Source organism: Stegostoma tigrinum, chromosome 8 (assembly GCF_030684315.1).
Source record: "Stegostoma tigrinum isolate sSteTig4 chromosome 8, sSteTig4.hap1, whole genome shotgun sequence".
Taxonomy (NCBI): domain Eukaryota; kingdom Metazoa; phylum Chordata; class Chondrichthyes; order Orectolobiformes; family Stegostomatidae; genus Stegostoma; species Stegostoma tigrinum.
In genome coordinates this window covers 36780237-36802831 of record NC_081361.1, presented here as the reverse complement: position 1 = coordinate 36802831, position 22595 = coordinate 36780237, and the positions used below count along the sequence as shown (strand labels likewise).

Below are 22595 nucleotides of genomic sequence, written 5' to 3'. Positions count from 1 at the left end.
TCCAACATAGTTCGAAGCTCCAATCGCAGATTTCTTTCTTAAAAAGAAAATAGAAGTGCTCCCGAAATGAAGAGGAATGCTACCCACCCACTCCTGGGCATTGCTGAGCCAGAGCCTGTGTTTAATGTTAATATTTGGATGGCAATCTTCTTCCTGTATTTATTTGTGTCCTATATCCCCCAGGTCAGTTACATCCCTACACTGTAAATGAGGTCAATTATTTAGTGGAAAAGAATAATTAAAATGGAACAAAATTTTAATTGTAGTTTGGAGTGACTTGGCAAGTCAGTGGGTTTAATCGGCATGTTTAAGGGTTTTCAATTCCAGTTGAGGCATTTTTCCCGCCATTCTCACTCTGTACATATTCGATGACATTGTCACAAAATGCAATTTACCAAGCCCCAGGTTTATTCAGATAAGCCTCTCCACTTGCAACGGGTGTAACATATTCCACATCTCCACTCGCGATCCCTCCTTCTCCTGCCTGCTGGGGCTATATGCCCCGTGGCTCGCTCTTTTATTCAGGGTCACAACAGTGGCAATCAGGACCAGGAAGAAAATGAGCAACAACGCCACCGCGACCAACACAGCATATAGCATAACCTCGGAGGTCCCGGCTTCCCCATCCTGCTGACAAGAGTCAAGACGGTTAAAACAGTTCACCGATAATCCATGCAGGGCTATTCTGAAGCTGCCGTGGTTTAAGGAAAACACAGCCACGCACACTTTCCAGCATTTCTCCTAACTTGTTAAGCAGTGCAGGGAATACCTGGATCTGTTGACTTCTACTCCTTCGCCATAAAACCTTTAAGTCTTGTGTGCATGACAGAGCCTGCACATATCAGATAAGGCGCTCTTCTGGTGGTAGTTTTAGGGTATTGTTCATTTCCATCCGAGATCCAGTCTGCTCCTGGCTGCTGGGACTATAGGTGCCCTCAGTCTGACGTTTCTCCCGCAGTTTTAAAATGAGAAAAGTCAGAATGACAGCTAGAACTATCACTCCGCCAATGACACATGGGGCCACAATGGCTGCTATGTTTACTTTGTTAGGCGGTGAAGTTGTCTGTAAAAATAATTCACATTTTAATTATTAGAAAACTTCACGCAAATGGAATATACCTTAATCTAACCAAAGCGTATGAGTTAAAAGTTGGCCCAATTTGATTAACTAGTGTATTGTTGTTTTATATGGTATTGACAAATAAATGAAAGCCAGAGTCAGATCACCTATGATCTAACTGATTGGCAGAGAGGTTCAAGAAGCCAAATGACTGACTTTGGCTCTTAATTCGCATGTCTGTACATTGGAATTGTGAGCAAGAATGAATAGCCTTCGTAAGGGAAACTGGACAAACAGACAAATACTCCCAACATTCATACTTCTGGGGCAAGACCAAGTGAGTGGGGCAAACTGATCAGATCGTTCAAAGAGCCAACACGGGTACAATGGAAGAACTGAACAACTTATGTGCCATTTGATTGTATGACTACACTGGGACTAGGCTATTTGCACTGCTCTCAATTCAGTGTATGCTCTTCAAACCTCACCAGTTGGAATCCATTATTTTATCAGCAGAACTACTGGGCGATTGGAAACTTGTACATTTGCATTGCACTGGCTTCACTTCCACCCTTGAATGAGACAGCCCCACATTCTCATGGCTATGTGGCACTGATAGGCCAATCTTGAATTGATGTCTTACGCAGTACTTTTCGTCATAGTTAAACTTTTACAAATAGAACTTCAGAGATGTATGGCATGGAAACAGACATCAGGCACGTCAACCAAATATCCTAAATTAATCTAGTCCCATTTGCCAGTATTTGGCCTATATCCCTCTAAATGCTTCCTGTTCATATACCCATCCAGATGGCTTTTAAATGTTGTAATCATACCAGTCTCTACCACTTCCTCTGGCAGCTCATTCCATACACGCACCACCTCTGTGTGAAAAAGTTGCCCCTTCGGTCTCTTAAATCCATCCCCTCTCACCTTAAACCTATGTCCTCTAGTTTTAGACACCCCACCCTGGGGGAAAAGACCTTGACTATTTAACCTATCCATGCCCCTCATGATTTTATATATCTCTATAAAGGTCACCCACTCAGCCTCTGATGTTCCGGAGAAAATAGTCCCAGCCTATTCAGCCTCTCTTTATAGCTCAAACCCTCCAACCCTGGCAACAACCTCAGTAGTCTTTTCTGAACCCTTTCAAGTTTCACAACATCCTTCCTATAGACCAGAACTGCAGACAGTATTCTAAAAGTGGCCTAACCAATGTCCCATACAGCTGCATCATATCCTCCCAACTCCTATACTCAGTGTACTGGCCAATAAAGGCAAGCATACCAAACACCTTCTTCACTATCTTGTCTACCTGAGACTTCACTTTCAAGGAACTTGGAACCTGGGCTCTAGGGGTCTCTTTGTTCAGCAACACTCCAAGGACCTTACCATTAAGTGAAGAAGTCCTGTCTTGATTAGCCTTTCTATAATGCAGCACCTCATATTTATCTAAATTAAACACCATCTGCCACTCCTTGGCTCATTGACACATCTGATCAAGATCCCGTTGTACTTAGAGGTGACCTTCTTCACTGTCCACTACACCTCCAATTTTAGTGTCATCTGCAAACCTACTAATCATACCTCCTATGTTTGCAATCAAATCATTTATATAAATTATAAAAATCAGTGGACCCAGTACCAATCCCTATGGTGCACCGCAGGTCACAGGCATCCAGTCTGAAAAGTAACCCTCCACCACCACCCTCTGTCCTCTACCTTCAAGCCAGTTCTGTATCCAAATGGCTTCTCCATGTACTCCATGTGATCTAATCTTGCTAACCAATCTACCATGTGGAACCTTGTCAAATGCCTTAGTGAAGTCCCTACAGACCACATCCAATGCTCTGCACTCTTCATTCCTCTTTGTTACTTCTTCAAAAATACTCAGTCAGGTTAGTGAGACTCAATTTCCCACGCACAAAGCTATATGGACTTTCCCTAATCAGTGCTTGCCTTTCCAAATACATGTAATTCCTGTCCCTCAGGATTCCCTCCAATAATGTGCCCACCACTGATGTCAGGCTCACCATTCTATATCTCCCTGGCTTTTCCTTACCACATTTCTTAAATAATGGCACCATATTAGCCCACCTCCAGTCTTCCCAACACTTCACCAGTGGCTGTTGATTATACAAATATTTCAGCAAATGTATATGACCTCCTTGTCGCTTCAATCTATAACAATGCCAAACTCAAAAAGACAGTTATACAGCACAGAAACAGAACCTTCAGTCCAACTAGACCATACTGACCACAATCCCAAACTCAACTAGTCCTACCGTCTACGCTTGACCCATATCGCTCCAAACATTTCTTTTTCATGTACTTATCTAAATGTCTTAAGCATTGCAACTGCATCCACATCAATCACTTCTTCTGGAAGTTCATTCCACACATGAACCACTCTGTGTAAAAATAATTGCCCTTTGTGTGTTTTTTTAAATCTTTCTCCTCTCACCTTAAAAATGTGCCCCCATTCTTGAAAGTCCCCCACCCTAGAGAAAAGACACCTTATCTCTATCCCTCATTATTTTATGAACCTCTATAAAGGTCACCCCTCCATCTCCTATGTTCTACTGAGAAAGTCCCAGTCTACACAGCCTCTCCTTATAACTCAAACCCAGGAGGGGCCAAGATAAGCTCAAGTACAATGGAGATGAGAATTTGAGCTCAGTTCACCAACAACGCAGTCAACTTTATTATTACCAGAACGTCAGAGACCTTTTCATCTTCAATATTTACAATTATGTTTCTGCAGTTTCACTTTGCTATATTTATGCGTCTGACCCCGCTTCTGTTGTTAGATAACACCAATAATACAATGGACTAGTCCTAGATTAAAGCCTAATGTAATGTTTCATGCATAATGAATTGCCACTTTCTGTAACTAAATCAATACTTGTCATGAAAACCATGGCCTTCTATATTAGAAATATTTCCACAACAAAAGCACCAAAGCTTTCGAAACTGCAGTTGAATTTTCTCAAGTGGCACTTCTACGTGGATGCATTACCAGGATAATGCATATAATTGCACAAATGTGTCTTCATTTTAATTGAAAAGAATCCTTAATAGCTATAGTGTTGATCATGGTATTAATCTAACAGTATCCTGTCAAAGATAATTGGAAGATCAATTGAGATTTCAAAGATAAATGTATTTGGTTTATGGGGACAGTTTTTTTTTTAAACTCAATTCTTTGTGAGTTGTAACTTAAAAGCCGAGTTAGATGAAACTATGGTCTATATTAACATTAGGTCAAGTTAAATCTATCAACTTACAGATGGTGTGCTACCAGCAATTGTTGATTGTGTAGAATCTGTTATATTCTCCGCTGTAAAGGAACCAACACTAAAATGAAGATGGCACTGTACTGTTGCAAGTGTGTAACTTACTCATCAGAACTTAGCAACTATTCTGTCAACAGCTTGAATACATGTAAATTACTTTCATTGCAATCTGTTTTTCTTAAATCAAGAGGAGGTATTCACCAGTTAATAATTTAAAATGTCCCAACTCCATGAATGGTTGCTAACTTCTCAAGCAAACGTTGTTGAGATTGCAAACATTTGCAACGGAAATGTGAAACTGAATGGAAAACTGACCCATCAGAGAGGAGATTGATGTCTCCACCTTTGTACCAGATGGACCACTGAGCTCTGTCAATTGGTACTGCTGATGATATTCTAATAAAGAAATGGGACTAGCTAAATCTTTATCAAGGTTATCAGGCTGGCTCGGGAATTGGGTAATTGAGGGTGACGGTGGGTTGGAAGGAGAGTCGGCTCAACCTGGGGTGGGCCTGGCTATATTGCTCAGTTGGGTGATGCTGCCTGACCACTGGGTCTGACCATCCAGGAGAATGCAGCAAGTGGCTTGTAACTGGCTCGAGGTCTCTGACCTGAATTCCATTTATTTGTGAAAGACCCCTGACAGCAGAATTCCTGCCCATTGGAAGCTTACCTCCCCAGGAAATTATTTGTGTGCATCAGAGATTGGTAGTTTTGGGCACTGGTTTAGAATGCTGATTTGACATTAGTGACAGGATAACCCCAATCACTGTGAAAGTTAAAGGATGTGAGAAAACCCACAGTTGGTGTGGTATCTGCTTTTCCCCCTAAAAAGCTGAACTGACTGTTGTTATTTAGTGGAAACATAAACAGAATTGACTTGCAATAGGAATATAATGTCTCTTGTAGGACAGTGGGAATGTGTCCCCTAAACCCCTCTGGGCTAGAAAACGTGGGCAGAGGTATGTCATGAACGTACTGGGATAGGGCTTTTTTTTGGGTGAGCCGGCTCGTGTAGCATCAATGTCCCTACCTCTGGACCAGGAGGCCTGGGTTTAAGTCCCACCTGCCCTATACGTATCTATAAACACTCTCAGACAGTACAGATTGAGATGAAGCACCAATGATTAAGTCTAAATGCTGCAAAGTGCCCAACAATTTCAAGCAAAGCAAGATTCTTCAAATGCAAAATGACTAAGTATACAGATTGCTTCAACTCTGACCTAAATCGGAGCAATACCAAGATCTAATCCAATAAAGCCAGTTCAACAGAAACTAGTCATCACCTTCATAAACACATCAAAGTATATAATTTTCCTACTAAATAACTGGCAATCCTGTATAGATTGAAAGTATGCAATGCAATAACATAAACCAAGACACAACACACCACTGGTCCGAAGGTCTGGGCTCATCTTTCACTAATGTGTCTCAGCAGGTCGATCCAAAATACTTGCAGGTGGCCTGGTGGCTCAGTGGTTAGCACTACTGTCTCAGAGCAAGAAGGGGCCAGGTTTGATTCCACCCTGGGGTGACTGTCTGTGTGGAGTTTGTACATTCTCCCCATGTTTGTGTGGGTTTACTCCGGGTGCTGAGGTTTCCTCCCACAGTCCAAAAGTATGGGTATTAGGAGCATTGGCCGTGCTAAATTGTCCATAGTGTCCAGGGACATACAAGTTAGGTAGATTAGCCGTGGGAAATGCAGGGTTACAGAGTCGGGGTAGAGGTGTAGCTCTGGATGGGATGCTCTCCGGAGGGTCAGTGTGGACCCAATGGGCCGAATGGCCTATTTTCACACTGGTGGGATTCTACGTTTAATAAGCTTATTTACTACACTACTCTTCTGGCTTAAAGAAAAAAGAAATCAAAATGCCATTTTCTCAAAGACAAAGTTATACCCTGGGATAGAAATGGTACTGAAAAATAGGTACTGTTTTCAATCTCCTGCAATGATTCCCATGGGATATTCAGTTGGGTTATTTTGAGCAAGCAAGGAGCTTTTTTAATTTGGATTGTTAGCATTAATCACGGAAGGATGAACTGGCTGGTTGATTGTGGTGTGTGCTGTGACCTGTCTTCAGTAACTTTATCAATTTAGTGTATCTGTATTATATCCTAAAGCGCAGTATTCTGTCAGTCAAGGCATTATACGATTAGCCAGCAACTACTTTCTTGCTGTGTCATGCAACTACCAGAATGGGAGTAAACAAAGTTGTAGTTGCAAAGTGAAAAGACCAACTTTTATGATCCATTCAGCTTGGGTCTAAGTGCGTCAGAGACTACTTTTAGCTGTTGCTTTTTAAGAAGCTAAAACATGGTTTCCCTATGGACAACTGTGTGAAGAGCTGAGATCTACTTATAAATGGCAAAAATGATTCAGAAGTGGATTTAGTGCAGTGCAACAAGGTTTATGTAGCACTTTTCCCCCTTTCAACAAAAATATGTTTGAATAATATGAGCCTTTCTTTGTGTCCAGGCCTATACTAGAACAAACTGTGTGTGGGGAATTGTAACGTCAGAGCCATCGGATTGGTATCTTTGGGACGCCCAAACACCAATGTCAGCTGACATGTCAATTTCCCAAGGTTGTTTCCACTGCCAGACTTTTTTCGCTGAGGCAGGATCAGGGCTGGGAAGACCTGCTGCCCACACAAGCCAAACAGGCTCATTAAGAGCCTTGTCAAACAGAGTTAAAGGAAACCTGCTGGAAACTCTGAGCCAGTCTCCATTCTCCTTTGCAGGAACATTGGGTGTCTGCCTACAGGCCATGGCAGAGGCAAGCTGCATGGTTGACTCTCCAAACTGGCCCTACAGACCCTCCCCGCCTGCCTGAGTCAGCCTTTAGCCATAGGCAGTCTTATTCAAGAGATATCCACTCACCAGCAGCTACCCCACAGTGGTGGTCTATCTGCTTGCTTGGTTTAGGATTTAAATTTTACAAGAATTGGGAAGACGGCACCACTTAGTGCCCCTTGTCCTGAAATGCAGACTGTGGGTCATCTCAAGCTAGAAAGACTTCAACTGGCCATCCAGATTGCGGCAGCCACCCATCAGCTTTCATTGGACAGGGTGCCTGTTCGCCTGTCAACTATGGTGGTGCCCACCTGAAAATATGCAATGAGTGACCATTCACCCCTGGGCTGGCTTTGGGGACACAGATACAGTCCTGGCTCCGAACACTGAGCCCTTGGCTTATGGGGATGCCTGTTCCACTCAAATAAGCCGTGAAAATAAAATCCTCCCTGAAAGTATTAAAGGTCTGCAAGTTCATTTTTTTCTGATGAATGGATCATACGGCTGTGGATGGCAAAGTGCTTTATAAAAAAATTGGTTAAAGTAATGTTGACATTTGAACAAAGAAATGGTGAAAACTTCATTCCTTGAAATGTTTCTACATTTGTTCAATCAGAAGGGAATTTCGTTTTATTATTTTGCCCTTTTAGAGTTACCCACATATGGTTTAGGTGAATGTTGCACAGTGGTAAGAGAATGAGTGATAAATTTCTGTGAAGGTTTCAGTAAATCCTCCTACTGACCATTCCTCTTTGTTTGGTTTCCTTTGACGAGCTGTTCATGTTTTCAATCATTGTCACAGATCACACAAAAGCCTGTTGTTTTATGCATTTTTGCTGTACTTGACATGATTATATCTTTCCCACGAGGAGGTGAATCTCACTTACGTCTATGTGAGGTCAGTAAATAACTCAGACCTTTATCTTTCAGTTCCTGGAAATTTGAAAGGAAGCATGGGAATGCCTAAAAATAGTTGATATTTTCTAGAGAAAATATTTTCGATATTGATGGTTTATTAAAAAGAAATCCCTATCTCGAGTAGGTTATGTGACAATAAACCAATAGCTCCAAATGTGTAAATCTTCTTAGAATTATCTAGCATGACTTGATTTAATTTACTTTAATTCCTTAGCCAAGCAGGTTGCACGTTCACCACAGTATTATTGTAATGGGTGGTGATGCATTACACTAGGTAGTTTTAAACATAATCAGTGACAACATAACGTTAAGATAATATGTATGAGAGTGTGGTAAAGTCAGGATGTGAGAAGTATTTATACCATGAGTTGAGTTAGTAAAGAGGAGCAAAAGGCCATTGCTGGCATAACATAAAGAAAGTTACTCTAAAACCTATTACAGCCCTTCATACAGGAGTGGTAGACTTTATGGCTAAACTTGTGAAGCATGGAAAATGCTCAGCATAACGTCCTGAAGGAGTGAGGCCCCGAAAGCTTGTGTCTTCAAATAAACCCGGTGGACTATAACCCGGTGTCGTGTGATCTTTTACTCATGGTGTAGAAGAGTACATGAGAACAACATGCACAGTTCTAGATGAAAATGCTGAGCTCAAAAGTTGGCTTGTTATAGCATGCAGCTCTGAATAAACTAATTGGAATGAGGCGTTACACATCAAGCCAAGTGAAATTCACGGGAAAAGCTATCTATTTAACAAGGATCACTGATAATTGTGAACAACACTGTCCTTTATGGGATCAATCATAAGGGAAGTTCAAAAACAGCTGGGGAAGATAAAACATCCAGAGTGTAGGAGAAAACAGCTCAAAGTTGAGACAGGAACCAATATCTTTGGAAAGAGGATGAATGTTTGGAAGGCAAATTTGAGGAGTAAACTACGATATTTAGACAGAGATCTCGAGCGTAATATTCTCAGAAACATTGGGTGAATCTATGTCCTGCGTGAATAGGTAGGATGAGTCAATTTGTGCTTTGAAAAGTCACATCAAAGGGAAGGTTTCAGGCACAATGGAGATTAAAACAAAGCTCTGTGGTCAAGAGAAAGCTGTTCTGTGGAGAATTGGACTGTATTATGTCCTCACAGAAATAGTACATTGGCAATTGGTGGGGTCCTAGCAGTTTAAAGACCAAGCAAAAGAGAGTCACCAGAAATGCTGGAACTTAAAAGAGAACACAAGTCATATATTGTGAAACAGGATGAGTGTATAAGGACATAAGGAAGTATTAAGAAATCTACCACAAAGTGAAGCAAGGAATTGCTAGGCCACATGAGAAATTTTAAAAAATATAAACTGCTGTAAAGAGATAGAAAAGACAACTTGGCAGGAGGGCAAGAACAAGGTGTAGAGCTGGATGAACACAGCAGGCCAAGAAGCATCAGAGGAGCAGGAAAATTGACGTTGAGTCTGGAAAATCTGAAGGGTCCAGAACCGAAATGTCAGCCTTCCTGCTCCTCTGATGCTGCTTGGCCTGCTGTGTTCATCCAGCTCCACACCTTGTTATCGCAGATTCTCCTATCTTTGACAGGGGGGAGAGTTTTTTTTTAAAATGTGAAAGAAGACATGATGTTCATGGAGATAAAATCTAGATTGGTTTCAAAATAATGTAAACTACAGTGGAATAATCCAAGTGACATATAAAGACGACTATTAACTCATATCAGAATCCCATTTACCAATGTGAGGAAATAGATTGTGAATATAATGTTCAGATTCGAGAGTTGTTAAAGGTCAAGTAAAGTTTTTGAAGATTTGAAATCAATCAAAGATCTATATAATGAGAGAAGATATATTTTGAACAAAATTCTGATATGCTACTCACTCAGAACTAATGGAATCTACAGTGGCTGGAAATTAAAACTGGATTTGATCCTGTTACCACCTCAACTACAGTGATCAGAGCATCGTTGAGTAGGATTGCAACAGAGTACGTCTGAGGGTCACAAGTTCAAGGATTGTATTTTGAAGGTTGGTTACAGAAGTATGACCACATAAATAGAGAAAAGCAGAGGATAAATACTTTCAAGATACATGGGTGATTACAAAACAGTCATACCTGGAAAAGTGAGGCAAGGCAACTAGCAGCATAAAGTAGAAAGTGAGGCAGCAAACAAACTTTTCCTTCAGTATAACTCTACGAAATGAAGTACAGTACAGAGATGGGAAAAGGTGGTAATAAAAGCATGATAAATCACTTAGCCTCGGTATAAATTTAATAATGCAGCAGAAAATGGGGAGAGATTGGACAATTGGTTTAATTACTGCACTCAGATGAGCGCAAGAAGAAACTCAATCTCAGGACGACGACAATGAAGGCAGATCACATGGGGAACGATATGGCTATATTTTTGAAAAGATACCAGTGGTATGCAACGGTTCTTTTTATGAGAATTAGCTCGGACCAAATATCCGTTCTGACCATAGATAATGGGAACTGCAGATGCTGGAGATTCCAAGATAATAAAATGTGAGGCTGGATGAACACAGCAGGCCAAGCAGCATCTCAGGAGCACAAAAGCTGACGTTTCGGGCCTAGACCCTTCATCAGAGCTCTGATGAAGGGTCTAGGCCCGAAACGTCAGCTTTTGTGCTCCTGAGATGCTGCTTGGCCTGCTGTGTTCATCCAGCCTCACATTTTATTATCTCCGTTCTGACCATGTTTGCTTTCATAGTTCTGTGTTTTTTTTGATACATTTAATTGTTGCATCACATAGCTGGAATGCACCACAAAAGGTAAGTTCCAACGATTCGTATTCTACAAGCAATCAATAACTGTAAATCATTGCCCTTCAGATATCTGCATGAAGCCACTAATTTCAGCATTTGAATTGGCTTTGATTGTTTCACAAGTGTGTGCAAACAAAACACTGGCACTCAAAATTCAATAAATTCTGAATTAATTAATTCCTTAACTACATTATTTTATTTGCAATAGGCATAAGGTTAGGGTTAGGCTAATCCCATTGCTGACAGATTTGATAGTAGCACCAATCATCCTAATCAGTTTTAAGACCCAGTGCCATTTTGGTTCACATGTGCAAAGCAATGATCTGACAATAGCAAGGCAGTCAGGTTTTTAAGTCCTAGAACCGCAAGAACTAATTTCAACCACTTTGAAGAAAGAAAAGTAGTGCACAGATCTGATATTTTCAAATGTATCAAAATCACTTTTCCCCCTACAGGAATTGCCAGTTATCATTATCATAGCATTTTACATTTTTTCTCATTTATCCCAGTTTTATCATAATTTAAGTTTTCCTCTGAACAGCACTCACATTTATAATATAAAGTCATGACATTTTTACTTCAGTGATTTACTAAACTTTATGATTTAGTGCAAACTCTTCTTCAGAAATGACAGTAATTTAAATGATACTGAAACAACAAAGGTAACACTGACTTTGCTCTCTTTATTCAAAAACTATGATCACTGAAAACTTTTTTTTAAACTTTATACTTGCTTTTCTTCAATTTTGGTCTCCTTCCAGCCATTGGTCTAACCACACACATCAACAGTAAAAACCATCACCTCAGTCTAATTCCTAAATGTCAGTCATAAAATCTTGCTTTGTTCCAAACTTTGCATTGTTCCTCCACTACTTACTTAGATTTGCCAAGACTTAACATTTTCTTAACAAATAAAAAAAGTAAAACATTATATCTTGGCTAATTTTATCCAGCACAGCCTGAAAATGTTCAATTCCAACCTCTACCCCTCTCCAATAGTTTTAAGAAAAACCATATTTACCTTGTGTGAGAAAAGATCCTCCTTTTAGTAAAAGTATAGTAATCGATAGCCAGCCTAAACCGTGGTGCTGTCGTTCTTCCATTCTAACAGCGCATTGCTGTACAACTTGAAATTCAAAACTTAGTAATATTCCTCAAGAGACTGGTCCTGGAAACCAAGCTTTAAGCAAAAAATTCCCTGCACTGCATGAATAGTTACCTGTACTTTGGGCTGATGCAAAAGACTGATTCACTCTGAGTGCTCCAGGATACTAGGTATCCAGCCAACCAATTCTTGATACTTTTGTTGATACTCAAATAAATAAAATGTGAGATTACTTGTGAACATATCCCTTTTCTTTGCAGTTAAATTGTTTTGCTGCGAGTTTCTGTCCGCAGCTTTCAAAAACTAACAATTTCTAAACGGCACTGTGCGATACCTGGTCAGGTGTCGGATTACAGCCCCACCTGAACCCTGCAGCTAATACCTCAACCTTGTGGTGTAATCTACTCTTAGGACCTCATTGCTGCCTTTGGATTGCCTGAAAAGTAATATTAGCTTTCAAAATTAAAAATATGAAACTGAGGGGTTTTTCCCCTCCAGAATAGCAGTGTTGTTTATATTAAAAATCCTCTCTCTATATATTGTTATGATGACTGTCATAGTGACAAAAACTGGCCTGAGCAAAAGTTCATGAGAACAAAGTGTGGAGCTGGATGAACACAGCAGGCCAAGCAGCATCTTAGAAGCATAAAAGCTGACGTTTTGGGCCTGGACCCTTCATCAGAAAAGTGGGATGGGGAGAGGATTCTGAAATAAATAGGGAGAGAGGGGGAGGCGGACCGAAGTTGGATAGAGGAGAAAATAGGTGGAGAACCTCCAGAGCAATAACTGCCAAAGGAGAATCCCCCCAGTCCTCACACACCACCCCACCAACCTCTGGATACAACGCATGATCCTCCGACACTTCCACCATCTACAATCCGGCCCCACCACTAAAGACATTTTTCCAACCCCACCCTTGTCTGCCTTCCGGAGAGACCACTCTCTCCGCAACTCTCTTGTCCAGTCCACACTCCCCTCCAACCCCACCACACCTGGCACTTTCCCCTGCAACCGCAGGAAGTGCTACACCTGCCCCCACATCTCCACCCTCACCTCCATCCCAGGCCCCAAGATGACTTTCCACATCAAGCAGATGTTCACCTGCACATCTGCCAATGTAGTATACTGCATCCGCTGTGCACGGTGTGGCTTCCTCTACATTGGGGAAACCAAGCGGAGGCTTGGGGACCGCTTTGCAGAAAACCTCCACTCGGTTTGCAATAAACAACTGCACCTCCCTGTCGCGAACCATTTCAACTCCTCCTCCCATTCCTTAGACGACATATCCATTCGGGGCCTCCTGCAGTGCCACAATGATGCCATCATAGGTTGCAGGAACAGCAACTCATATTCCGCTTGGGAACCCTGCAGCATAATGGTATCAATGTGGATTTCACAAGCTTCAAAATCTCCCTTTCCCCTACTGCATCCCAAAACCAGCCTAGCCCGTCCCTGCCTCCCTAACCTGTTCTTCCTCTCACCTATCCCCTCCTCCCACCTCAAGCCGCACCTCCATTTCCTACCTACTAACCTCATCCCGCTCCTTTGACCTGTCCGTCCTCCCTGGAATGACCTATCCCCTCCCCATCTCCCCACCCATACTCTCCTCTCCACCTAGCTTCTCCTGTATCCATCTTCGGTCCACCTCCCCCTCTCTCCCTATTTATTTCAGAATCATCTCCCCATCCCCCCTTTCTGGTGAAGGATCTAGGCCCGAAACGTCAGCTCTGGTGCTCCTAAAAGATGCTGCTTGACCTGCTGTGTTCATCCAGCTCTACATTTTGTTATCTTGGATTCTCCAGTATCTGCAGTTCCCATTATCTCTGAGCAAACGTTCATGGTTATTCTTCAATGGATATTTTGAGCCATGGGTTAGATGCCCTAGGATGTCTGAAGCAGGTCTCTAATTCTGCAAAGACCTGACTAAATATTCAAATTGTAATGGAAAAACGTATCTCAAATGGCTACTTGCAGCTTATAGGAGAGGCAATGTTTAATGAATAAGATTGATCAAATATTTTTAATATTCCTGCTGTTCTCCTAGTCGTGAAGCAGAGGCAATGCCCTAGTGGTATTATCACTGGACTGTTAATCCAGAGACCCGGATAATGTTCTGGAGACACGCGTTTGAATCCTACCATGGCAGATGGTGGAATTTGAATTCAATAAATATCTGGAATTAAGAATCTAATGATGACCATGAATCCATTGTCGATTACCAGGGAAAACCCCAAATGGTTCACTAATGTCCTTTAGGGAAGGAAACTGCCATCCTTATCTGGTCTGGCCTACTTGTGACTCCACACCCACAGCAATGTGATTGACTCTTAACTGTCCCCTGGGTAATTAGGGATGGGCAATAAATGCTGCTTAGCCAGCATCCCCTCATCCTGTGAATGAATTTTTAAAAAATGTCCAGGTATATCAGAGAAACTCAAACGCTCATAGTTTGTCATTTCTGTGATTGTCACTGTGTTTGATTCACAATGCATGCAAAATTTAGTCTTGGCAGGGATGGAAATGAGATGTGAAGCCAATTCAATGTGCTTGTCCATGCTGAGCCAGCATTCATTTCCCATCCCTAGCAGTTCATGAGAAACTAGTGATAACACACCTTCTTTAATCTGCTACATTAAAAGGTGCACCCATACAACTGTTGGGCAGATAGTTATAGGATTTTGATCCTGTAACAGTGAGGGGATGTTAATATGTTTCCAAGTCAGAGTGTAGTGTTGGTTGGACACTAACTTGTAGCTGATGGGAGTCGCCATGCAAGTACTGCCCTTGTCATTCCAGGCGCTAGAGGTCAGGGGTTTGGAAAGTTCTCTCAAAGGAACCTTGGTGATTTGCTGCAAGACATCAGGTGGTGATAGACACTGTTACTGCTATCTGCTGGCAATGGAGACTGAGTGCTGAAGATTGTTGATAGGCTCACGATCAAATAGACTGTTTTACCTGGTCATTATAGAATCAGAATCCCACAGGATGGAAAGAAGCCATTAGGCTTATGCTGTCCACCCCGACCCTCTGAAGAGCATCCCACCCAGAACTATCCCTAACCCTATCCCCATTACCCTCATTTCCCATGGCTAATCTACCTGGCACGAACATCCCCAGACACAATGAGCAAGTTAGCATGGCTGATCCACCTAACCTGCATATCTCTGGACTATGATGTTATCAAGCTGCTTCTTATGCGTTGTTAGACCTGCACTCAGACAGGTTAATAGAGAGTTTCTGTGGGTGTCACTAACTGGACCAGCATTTATTGCCTAAGCTTATTTGCCTGGAATGCAATTAACACGCAAGCTGGAGTCACATGTAGATCAGGCTGGGTAAGGATGGCAGTTAGCTTCTATAAAGAATACTTGTGAAGCAGATGATACTTTCCAGGCATTTGATAGCAGCTTCCAGGTTAATTTTGGATTTATTTAATTACTTAATTCAAATTCCACCATTTACCATGGCAGGATTCAAATCTGGGCCCCCAGAACATTATCTAGCTCTCTGGTTCAAGAGTCGAGCAATAATATCAGTAGCTCTTTATCAGGCCTTTGTTTATCATCATCCCTTCCTCCAAATATTATATCAGAATGCTGACTTTGCCTTCTAGATGGCAAGCAGATCTAAGGGAGTAAAGAGGTGAGCAACCTGCCACAGAATGCCCAGCCCCTGACCCTTTTTTGTTACCTCAGTATTTATATGGCTAATGTAGTTCAATTTCTGGTCAATGGTAATATCCAGGAGCATGATAGTTTACACCAAATCAAATAAAACCCTAAGGCTGCACATGTTGAAGGCCATAATCTGAAGTTTTGGCTAACAGCTGAACAGAAGAGCAAATGTTACTTTAGAAAAATATTTTTGCTGATCAAAGATTTGAAGTTGGACAAGCAGCCAAAGAGAACAGCCATCACGGGGATGCGAAGGTTAAGTGTGAAGATCATAACGTGCACCAGTGACTATTATTCATTGACAAGTTGGGAATAACATACTCTTTGACTGAAGTATATAGAACATACTACAATGAATTAAATTAAACAACACAGTAGGGAGCTCTTCAGTCCAACATGCTTGAGTCAGCTGTTTATAAAAAAAATCCATTAATCTCACCACACACCCTCGATGGGTTGGAATGTGAAATTATTTCATAAAAAGTATTTCAAATCAAATTTCAAATCAAAATTTCTGGCTGCTTCGAAGGAATATGTCCCAAAATTGTTGGGAGGATGAAGAAAATCATATGAAGCGTTTTGGAATCAGCCCGATTACAAGCTTGTGTGGCTTGGTTGCTGAAAAAAAAGAAAGGTGGGCCCAAGTTGTTTCAGTAGGAAGGAACTGTGAGATATTCACAACGTAAGCAATGACCAGGGCAAATGTACTGACAACAGATGGACTGTTAGTTGACAGCTCCCAGGGAGGTGTTAGAAATGTCAGATTTTGTAAATGACACATTTTAACTGTCTATGTAATTCCAAAACAAAACGGAGCTGATAATTTTGTGGATAGCTAATCAGTATGTCTACCTGGATAGTAGGTCTCTGTGATTCAATTTGAGATGGCTTTGAGGCAAAAGTGTCATTGTGGGAATAGTTTGCAGTTTCTTTCCAAATAAAATTGTGAAGCAATAGAGAGGGAGAGAGAGAGAGAGAGAGAGAATGCACAAGAGAGTGAGAAAGCATGCGAGAGAGACAGAGAGAGAGAAACAATAGAGATAGCAAGTCTTAATTGTTCACCATGCAGCAGGCAGATAGCAGCTCACATTTGGATGGAAGAAATCAAGTTTGAGAGGGTATAAATTAAGTTGGGAAGATTTGGTTAGCTATGGTGACAGGGAAACATCTCTAATCATACCTCTCAATTCAGAGAGTGGAAGTATCTGGCTAGAAAATGAGAAAAGAGAAAAGGAGTCTTTGGATTTGCTCCTGGACATCCACCTGACTTTTTTCCATCAAGAAATGGCTGAAGAGACTGAAAACCATAAAAGGTTAAGGGGCCTGAGAACGTACTGGCAACCGAACTGAATAATTCTGCTCCCAAACTTGCCATACCCTAGCCAGGCTGTTCTAGTGCAGTTCCAATAGTGGCTTCTACCCAAGAATGTGGAATATTTCCCCGATTGGCTAGGGTACAGCAAGTTCTGGAGCAAATGTCTGTATTTTGTCACTAGAATGTTGGATTACATGTGGGATGGCTGATGGAGATGCCTGATACCCAATCTTGTGTGTGACCTTGCAATGCTAACTCACACTCATAGGGGCATGAACCATTGAGTAGCCAGTGGTTCATACTCTGGTGAAAATATTCATTTGCTTGTGGCACTGGAACCACATGCTAATGCTGCTGCATCACTGAGACTTGCTACCTTTTAAATACAGCACAGAGGGCCCATAAAATTTGGAGTTCCACTTGCACATGCAACAAACTGAGAAGAATGTAATCATGAGAAAAGACCTGACCCACTCCCAAGTGGATGTATGTCCTAATTTTAGGTCTGACTCCACATCTAGGATCAAAAATACAAGATTCTGCCTCTCGTCTCCAAAATGACTGCCATGAAAATATTTTGCAGTTTAAAAATTAAAATATCTGCTTGACTAAAGTACTTGAAGAGAAGGCAATCTTCTGCCCTCAACTGGTCTAGCCTACGTGTGACTCCAGATCCAGAACATTTCGGTTAGCTCTAAACTGCCCACTAAAATGGCCCAGCAAGCCACTCCGTTCAAGGACAACTACGGCAGGCAAGAAATGCTGACCTTGCCAGTGATGCTGCAATTCTATAAGACAATAAATGTCAAAAAAAAGGCTAATGATAATTATATTGAGGCCGGAAGGAAAAACTGACTCAGGTCTTCCAAACCTGTAAGTTTATATTGAATAATCCAATCTAAACTGCAGACCATGACAACATTTAATTTTCAAAATTTACAGCTATTCCCAGCCTGGAAACATGTTAATATAAAAATTGACTTCTCCTTTGTTAAGTTTAGCTTCCTTGCTGATGCCTTTGCAACAGATTTCTGGACTAACATAGCACCAGAGTGAAGTTAAGCTCAGTAGAACTGAACTTGCTCTAATGTGAGAACTTCTCACAATCTTGTTGGTGAATAGTTAATGGAGTTCAGGAAGGAGGGAATTTTGGAAGTGTGCGCAAAACAATGTACTGACGCTTGACTAACACAACCATAAGTACAACATACATGAACCGCACAATAGAGACAAGTTCAATTTGTTTTGTTGGAACTATCCTAGCAGGAATGTTGAACTACACTCAGTACTTTTACTGAAAGCACTTGTGTGGTAAGTAACTCCATAAAAAGCACAAGGTAATCCATGACTATCTATATTACTGCTTCTCAAAAGTGTATCACTGCATGTTATTAGCTGAGAGCTATTCAGATTGCTTAATAGTATATATAAAGGTGCCTCTTTTGAAGTGATTAACCCATATTACTGTAAAGCTAACCACTAAAGTTATTTCCAACCAGTTACAAGTTTCCACAGGACTTCTCTGATATGGTATAGTGGCTGCTCCCACACAACTGCATTCACCTGCATCAAAATTGGCTTGTGGTCACAGACTGTGTGGATGTTGATGAATTGTATTCCTTTGTGTAGCATGCCATGGGTTCCCATTAATGGTCAACAATCAGCTTACTCAGTACGGTTCTCCAACTTGCGATTACAGTGATTGTGGAATGATCAACTTTATGACCTTTTGTCTTGCTGTTGCGGCTGCTGTGTACTGTTGTTGATGGTAATATTTTCACAAGCTGCCAAAATGAAATCTATGTCTGCCCTGGGATGAGCCTATTATTTATTAATCTCTCTGTTATCCACAGAATGGTGCAGTGGTTGATGCTTCAGTGTAAACCCAGGATATAGCACAATGCACCTACAGCCTCCATGATGAAGCACAATCATGTCATATATTATTCCTTTGTGAAACTGACTTAGATCTGTTGAATGGTAGACAGGATGAGCCTGGAACATCACTGAACCCTGGTGGCCTCGAGAACCATTAACATCCCCAGTCATCATCATCTTCCCACTCCCAAATATATCCAGTGAAGTCTGGCTCATTAATGCGACCTTGCTGTTATCTGAGTTGAAATAGTTGGGTCTTTCTTTACAATATCATCACCCTTGTTTCATGCAAGACATAAAATAACCACTCTACTGGCTTAACAATATCTATATAATGAGGAGTATTATAAATGTGTTCTATGTTGAATTATATTCCACTGTTGCAGTATCTTTAATCAATATCCAAGAACCTCTGTCAAAGCCGTAAAACCATAAAAATGGAGATAGGAGTAGGCCATTCGCTCTTTGAGCCTGCTCTGCCATTCTAGCTGATCCAACATTCTTCATATTCACTTTCCTGCATTTTCCCCATAACCCTCCATTCCCCTACTGATCAAGTATCTATCTGTCTCAGCCTTAAATATACACAAGCACTCTACACCACGGCTATCTGTGACAAGGAGTTCCAAAGACTCAACTGTCTGTCAGAAGAAATTCCTCCTCATCTCAGCCTTAAATTGGTGCCGCTTTATTCTGAGACCGTACCCTCTAGTCCTAGATTCTTCCATGAAGGGAAACATCCTCTCATTATTTTCCCTGTTAAGCCCCTTAAGGATTCCACATGTTTCAATGAGAACACCTCCGATTCTTAACTACAGTGGGTGGAATCTGTTTAACCTTTGCTCATGAGACAATCCCTCCATAGCAGTCATCATGCTAGTGAACCTTCTTTGATCCATCTCCAATGATATCTTTCATTAAATAAGGGGACCAAAACTGCTCACAATACTTCAGGTTTGATCTCATCAACACCTTGTACAGATGCAGTAAAATTTCCTTACTCTTATGTCCAACTCTCTTAAAATGAGGGCCAACATTCCATGCTAGCTTCCTGTGTTTCGTGCACAGGTATCCCCCACCACCACCCCCCCCACCCCCCGCCCCCGCCAAGTCCTTTTGTGTGTTGTAGCTTTTTGCAGTTTTTCTCCATTTAAATAGCATTCTATTCTTTTATTTTCCCATTCAAAACGAACAATTTCGCCTTAACTTCATTTGCCAATGTTTTGCCCACTTATGTAACCTGTCAATGTCTCGCTGTAAACTGTCTGTATACCTCTCACAACTTGCCTTTCAATCTATTTTTGAGTCTAAAATATAACTTTAGCTCTGGATTTCCGAGAGATGGAATCACAGAAAATTAGGGTACAACAGGCCCAATTGTTGCACCAGTGCTGGTTTCCCACAGGAATCACCTGTTTAAATTGCTTTCTCCCCCATTGTCTTCCTGTACCCTTGGCGATGACAGAAAGAGTAGCGTGAGTTAAAGGTTTGGGAAGAAATTTTGGAAATGTGGACAAAAGTTGCGCTGATGCTTCACTAAGAGACCACAATAAAAACATTTGCATGGAATAAATATCCTTTTGTTTGTTTTTTCTAAACATATCCACATTTCCATTAAACAAAGCGTAAGGACAGACAGACAGAGATATAACAATGAAGTTTATTAAGTCTTCTTATGACAGTAGTGGGCATATGCCCCAAAAGTAGAAATTTGTACACAAAGAGAAAGTAGAACAAAATTGTGTGTTAGAAATGAGGACTTGTTGATCTTATGGAGTTACGTCAAATGATAATGAGGTTTTAGTTAAAAGAAACATACACAGAGAAACCAAGTAACAAGAAATGAAATGTTATAAATGATTGGTGAAGTTAGTCATGAACGATAAATGGTAACCCATAAGAAATCAAGACAACAGACATTCCTACTTTTAAGTTTCAATGGTTATTGAGGGATTGTATTGTACCAAGTTGTTGAAATACACTTCAGTGAATTTATATAAATCTATGGGACTAGGTCAAGGCCAATCTGAGTGATCTATGTATTCCCATGTCTTTAATTATATTTCAATCAACCAGTGATCATATTTCCTTTTGTGTGCACTTAATAATTTCCTTGTCTGTGTTTTCTGACCAGGGCAGCTCCATTACATACAAGAACATAGAAACAAGAGGAGATTTACCTTATAACTCCTCCAGTTTATTCTGCCATTGCATAAAACGTTTCATTTATTTTACATTTTTAATGTTCATCATTAACCAAAAATATAAAACAGGAAAAATATACAATATGTTGCACAGGCATGTATAAAATGCATATTTATGAAATAAGCAATGGTCAGAACATTTTTATATCTTAGATTTGAATATTTGTAGAGGTAGTGCTTAAGATAGCCACTGTGCTTCAATATTTTTAATTATTGTTGGAATCTTGTTCAAAAACAAAGCAGCAATAGGACTAGCATTCAGTACAGTCTATAAGAATTGTAAATCACTAACTGAATCGTGAAGTGGAAATCAAGACATTTTCGTCTGTTAAATGGATCTTTTAGACTTTTAAGTGGCTCATTACAATCACCAAAGGACTGCAAATACTTACTCGCATTTGATTATTTCAAGCTGCCAGCAGAATTTCCATAGTTCATAGGACGAAGATATTTACAGTGTGCTTAGTTATCAACTATAGTGTTTTTGCAGTTGCTGCTGTGATTATGAGGAAATGTAGTAAATGCACAAACTTGGAACCATATGAAGTGGAATGGGACTCCTCAAAGAGTTAGTTCTTTCCATTTCATCTTGAAGTTATAATAATACTTCCAATTTAAAACTGAAGCAACTTCACACTGAGCTAAGTTTGTTCGACGATTACATACTAAAGTAAACTCTTGTGAATGAGCTTTTAGGATTAAGTATGACCGCTTAAAGATTTTTCTGAAAGCATTAAAATGTTTTGTGCTATTTACTATTTATTGTTCAGTGGACCATGCTAAAATAAATTATTTCACGCTAGAGAAGTACATTTTAAGCAAAAGGTTTACTCCTCACTCTAAAGGTGAAAATCACTGTGCAAGTAGCTGTTTCATATTGCAGCATGTACCTCAAGTCTAATTATCATGTCAAGCCACTGACACAGGCACAGTTTTTGATGGTACCAATTTTCTGTAATTCACTCATATGTGATTGGAAGGTTTCTATCTGCAAACATTTTTCTTGAAAAGAAAATAATTGCAGCAGAAGCAAGGTTTCCCATGAATGACATTGCAACAGATTTCTTGACTGGCATGTTGCTTTATAGCTTAATCAGAACTACTCCTTGCTTGTTGGAAGAAATCTCGCCATCATGTCAGATTCCTGGTAGGACCTCTGAAGGCAAACTTTAACCTTCCTTTTTTTTTAAAATACCCAACTGTGTCAAATGATGATAGTCAATTTTCTATGGTGACTGGCTATGAATGGTCACATTGATCTTGATTAACCTAATAGGCAATGACCTTGCGGTGTTATCGCTGAACTGTTAATCCAGAGACCCAAATAATATCCTGGATGAAGGGTCTAGGCCCGAAAGGTCAGTTTTGGTGCTTCTAAGATGCTGCTTGGCCTGCTGTGTTCATCCAACTCTACACTTTGTTGTCTTGGAATCTCCAGCATCCGCAGTTCCTATTATCTCTAATATCTTGGAGACCCGGGTTGCAATCCCGCCATGGCAGATGGTGGAAATTGAATTCAGTAAAAAAAATCTGGAAATAAGGATCTAATGATGAACATGAATCCAT

At 40.7% G+C, this 22595-nt stretch overlaps 1 protein-coding gene across 4 annotated transcripts in view; it reads right to left on the bottom strand.

Annotated features, from left to right (window-relative positions):
• Positions 1-238: 238 nt before the first annotated feature.
• The window catches only part of crb1 (crumbs cell polarity complex component 1), a 114710-nt gene continuing 92353 nt past the window's right edge, over positions 239-22595 (bottom strand). Inside the window, exons 12-13 of one of the 4 annotated variants that reach the window (XM_059647790.1) lie at positions 4351-4403; positions 953-1063 (exon numbers count right to left, since the gene is read on the bottom strand). In XM_059647790.1, the coding sequence (XP_059503773.1) occupies positions 4392-4403 (12 nt within the window). In that variant the 3' untranslated portion in view covers positions 953-1063; positions 4351-4391. Of the gene's footprint in view, positions 1064-4350; positions 4404-22595 lie in introns of all 4 variants that reach the window. The other 3 variants (XR_009446054.1, XM_059647789.1, XM_059647791.1) reach the window with 3 other exon arrangements.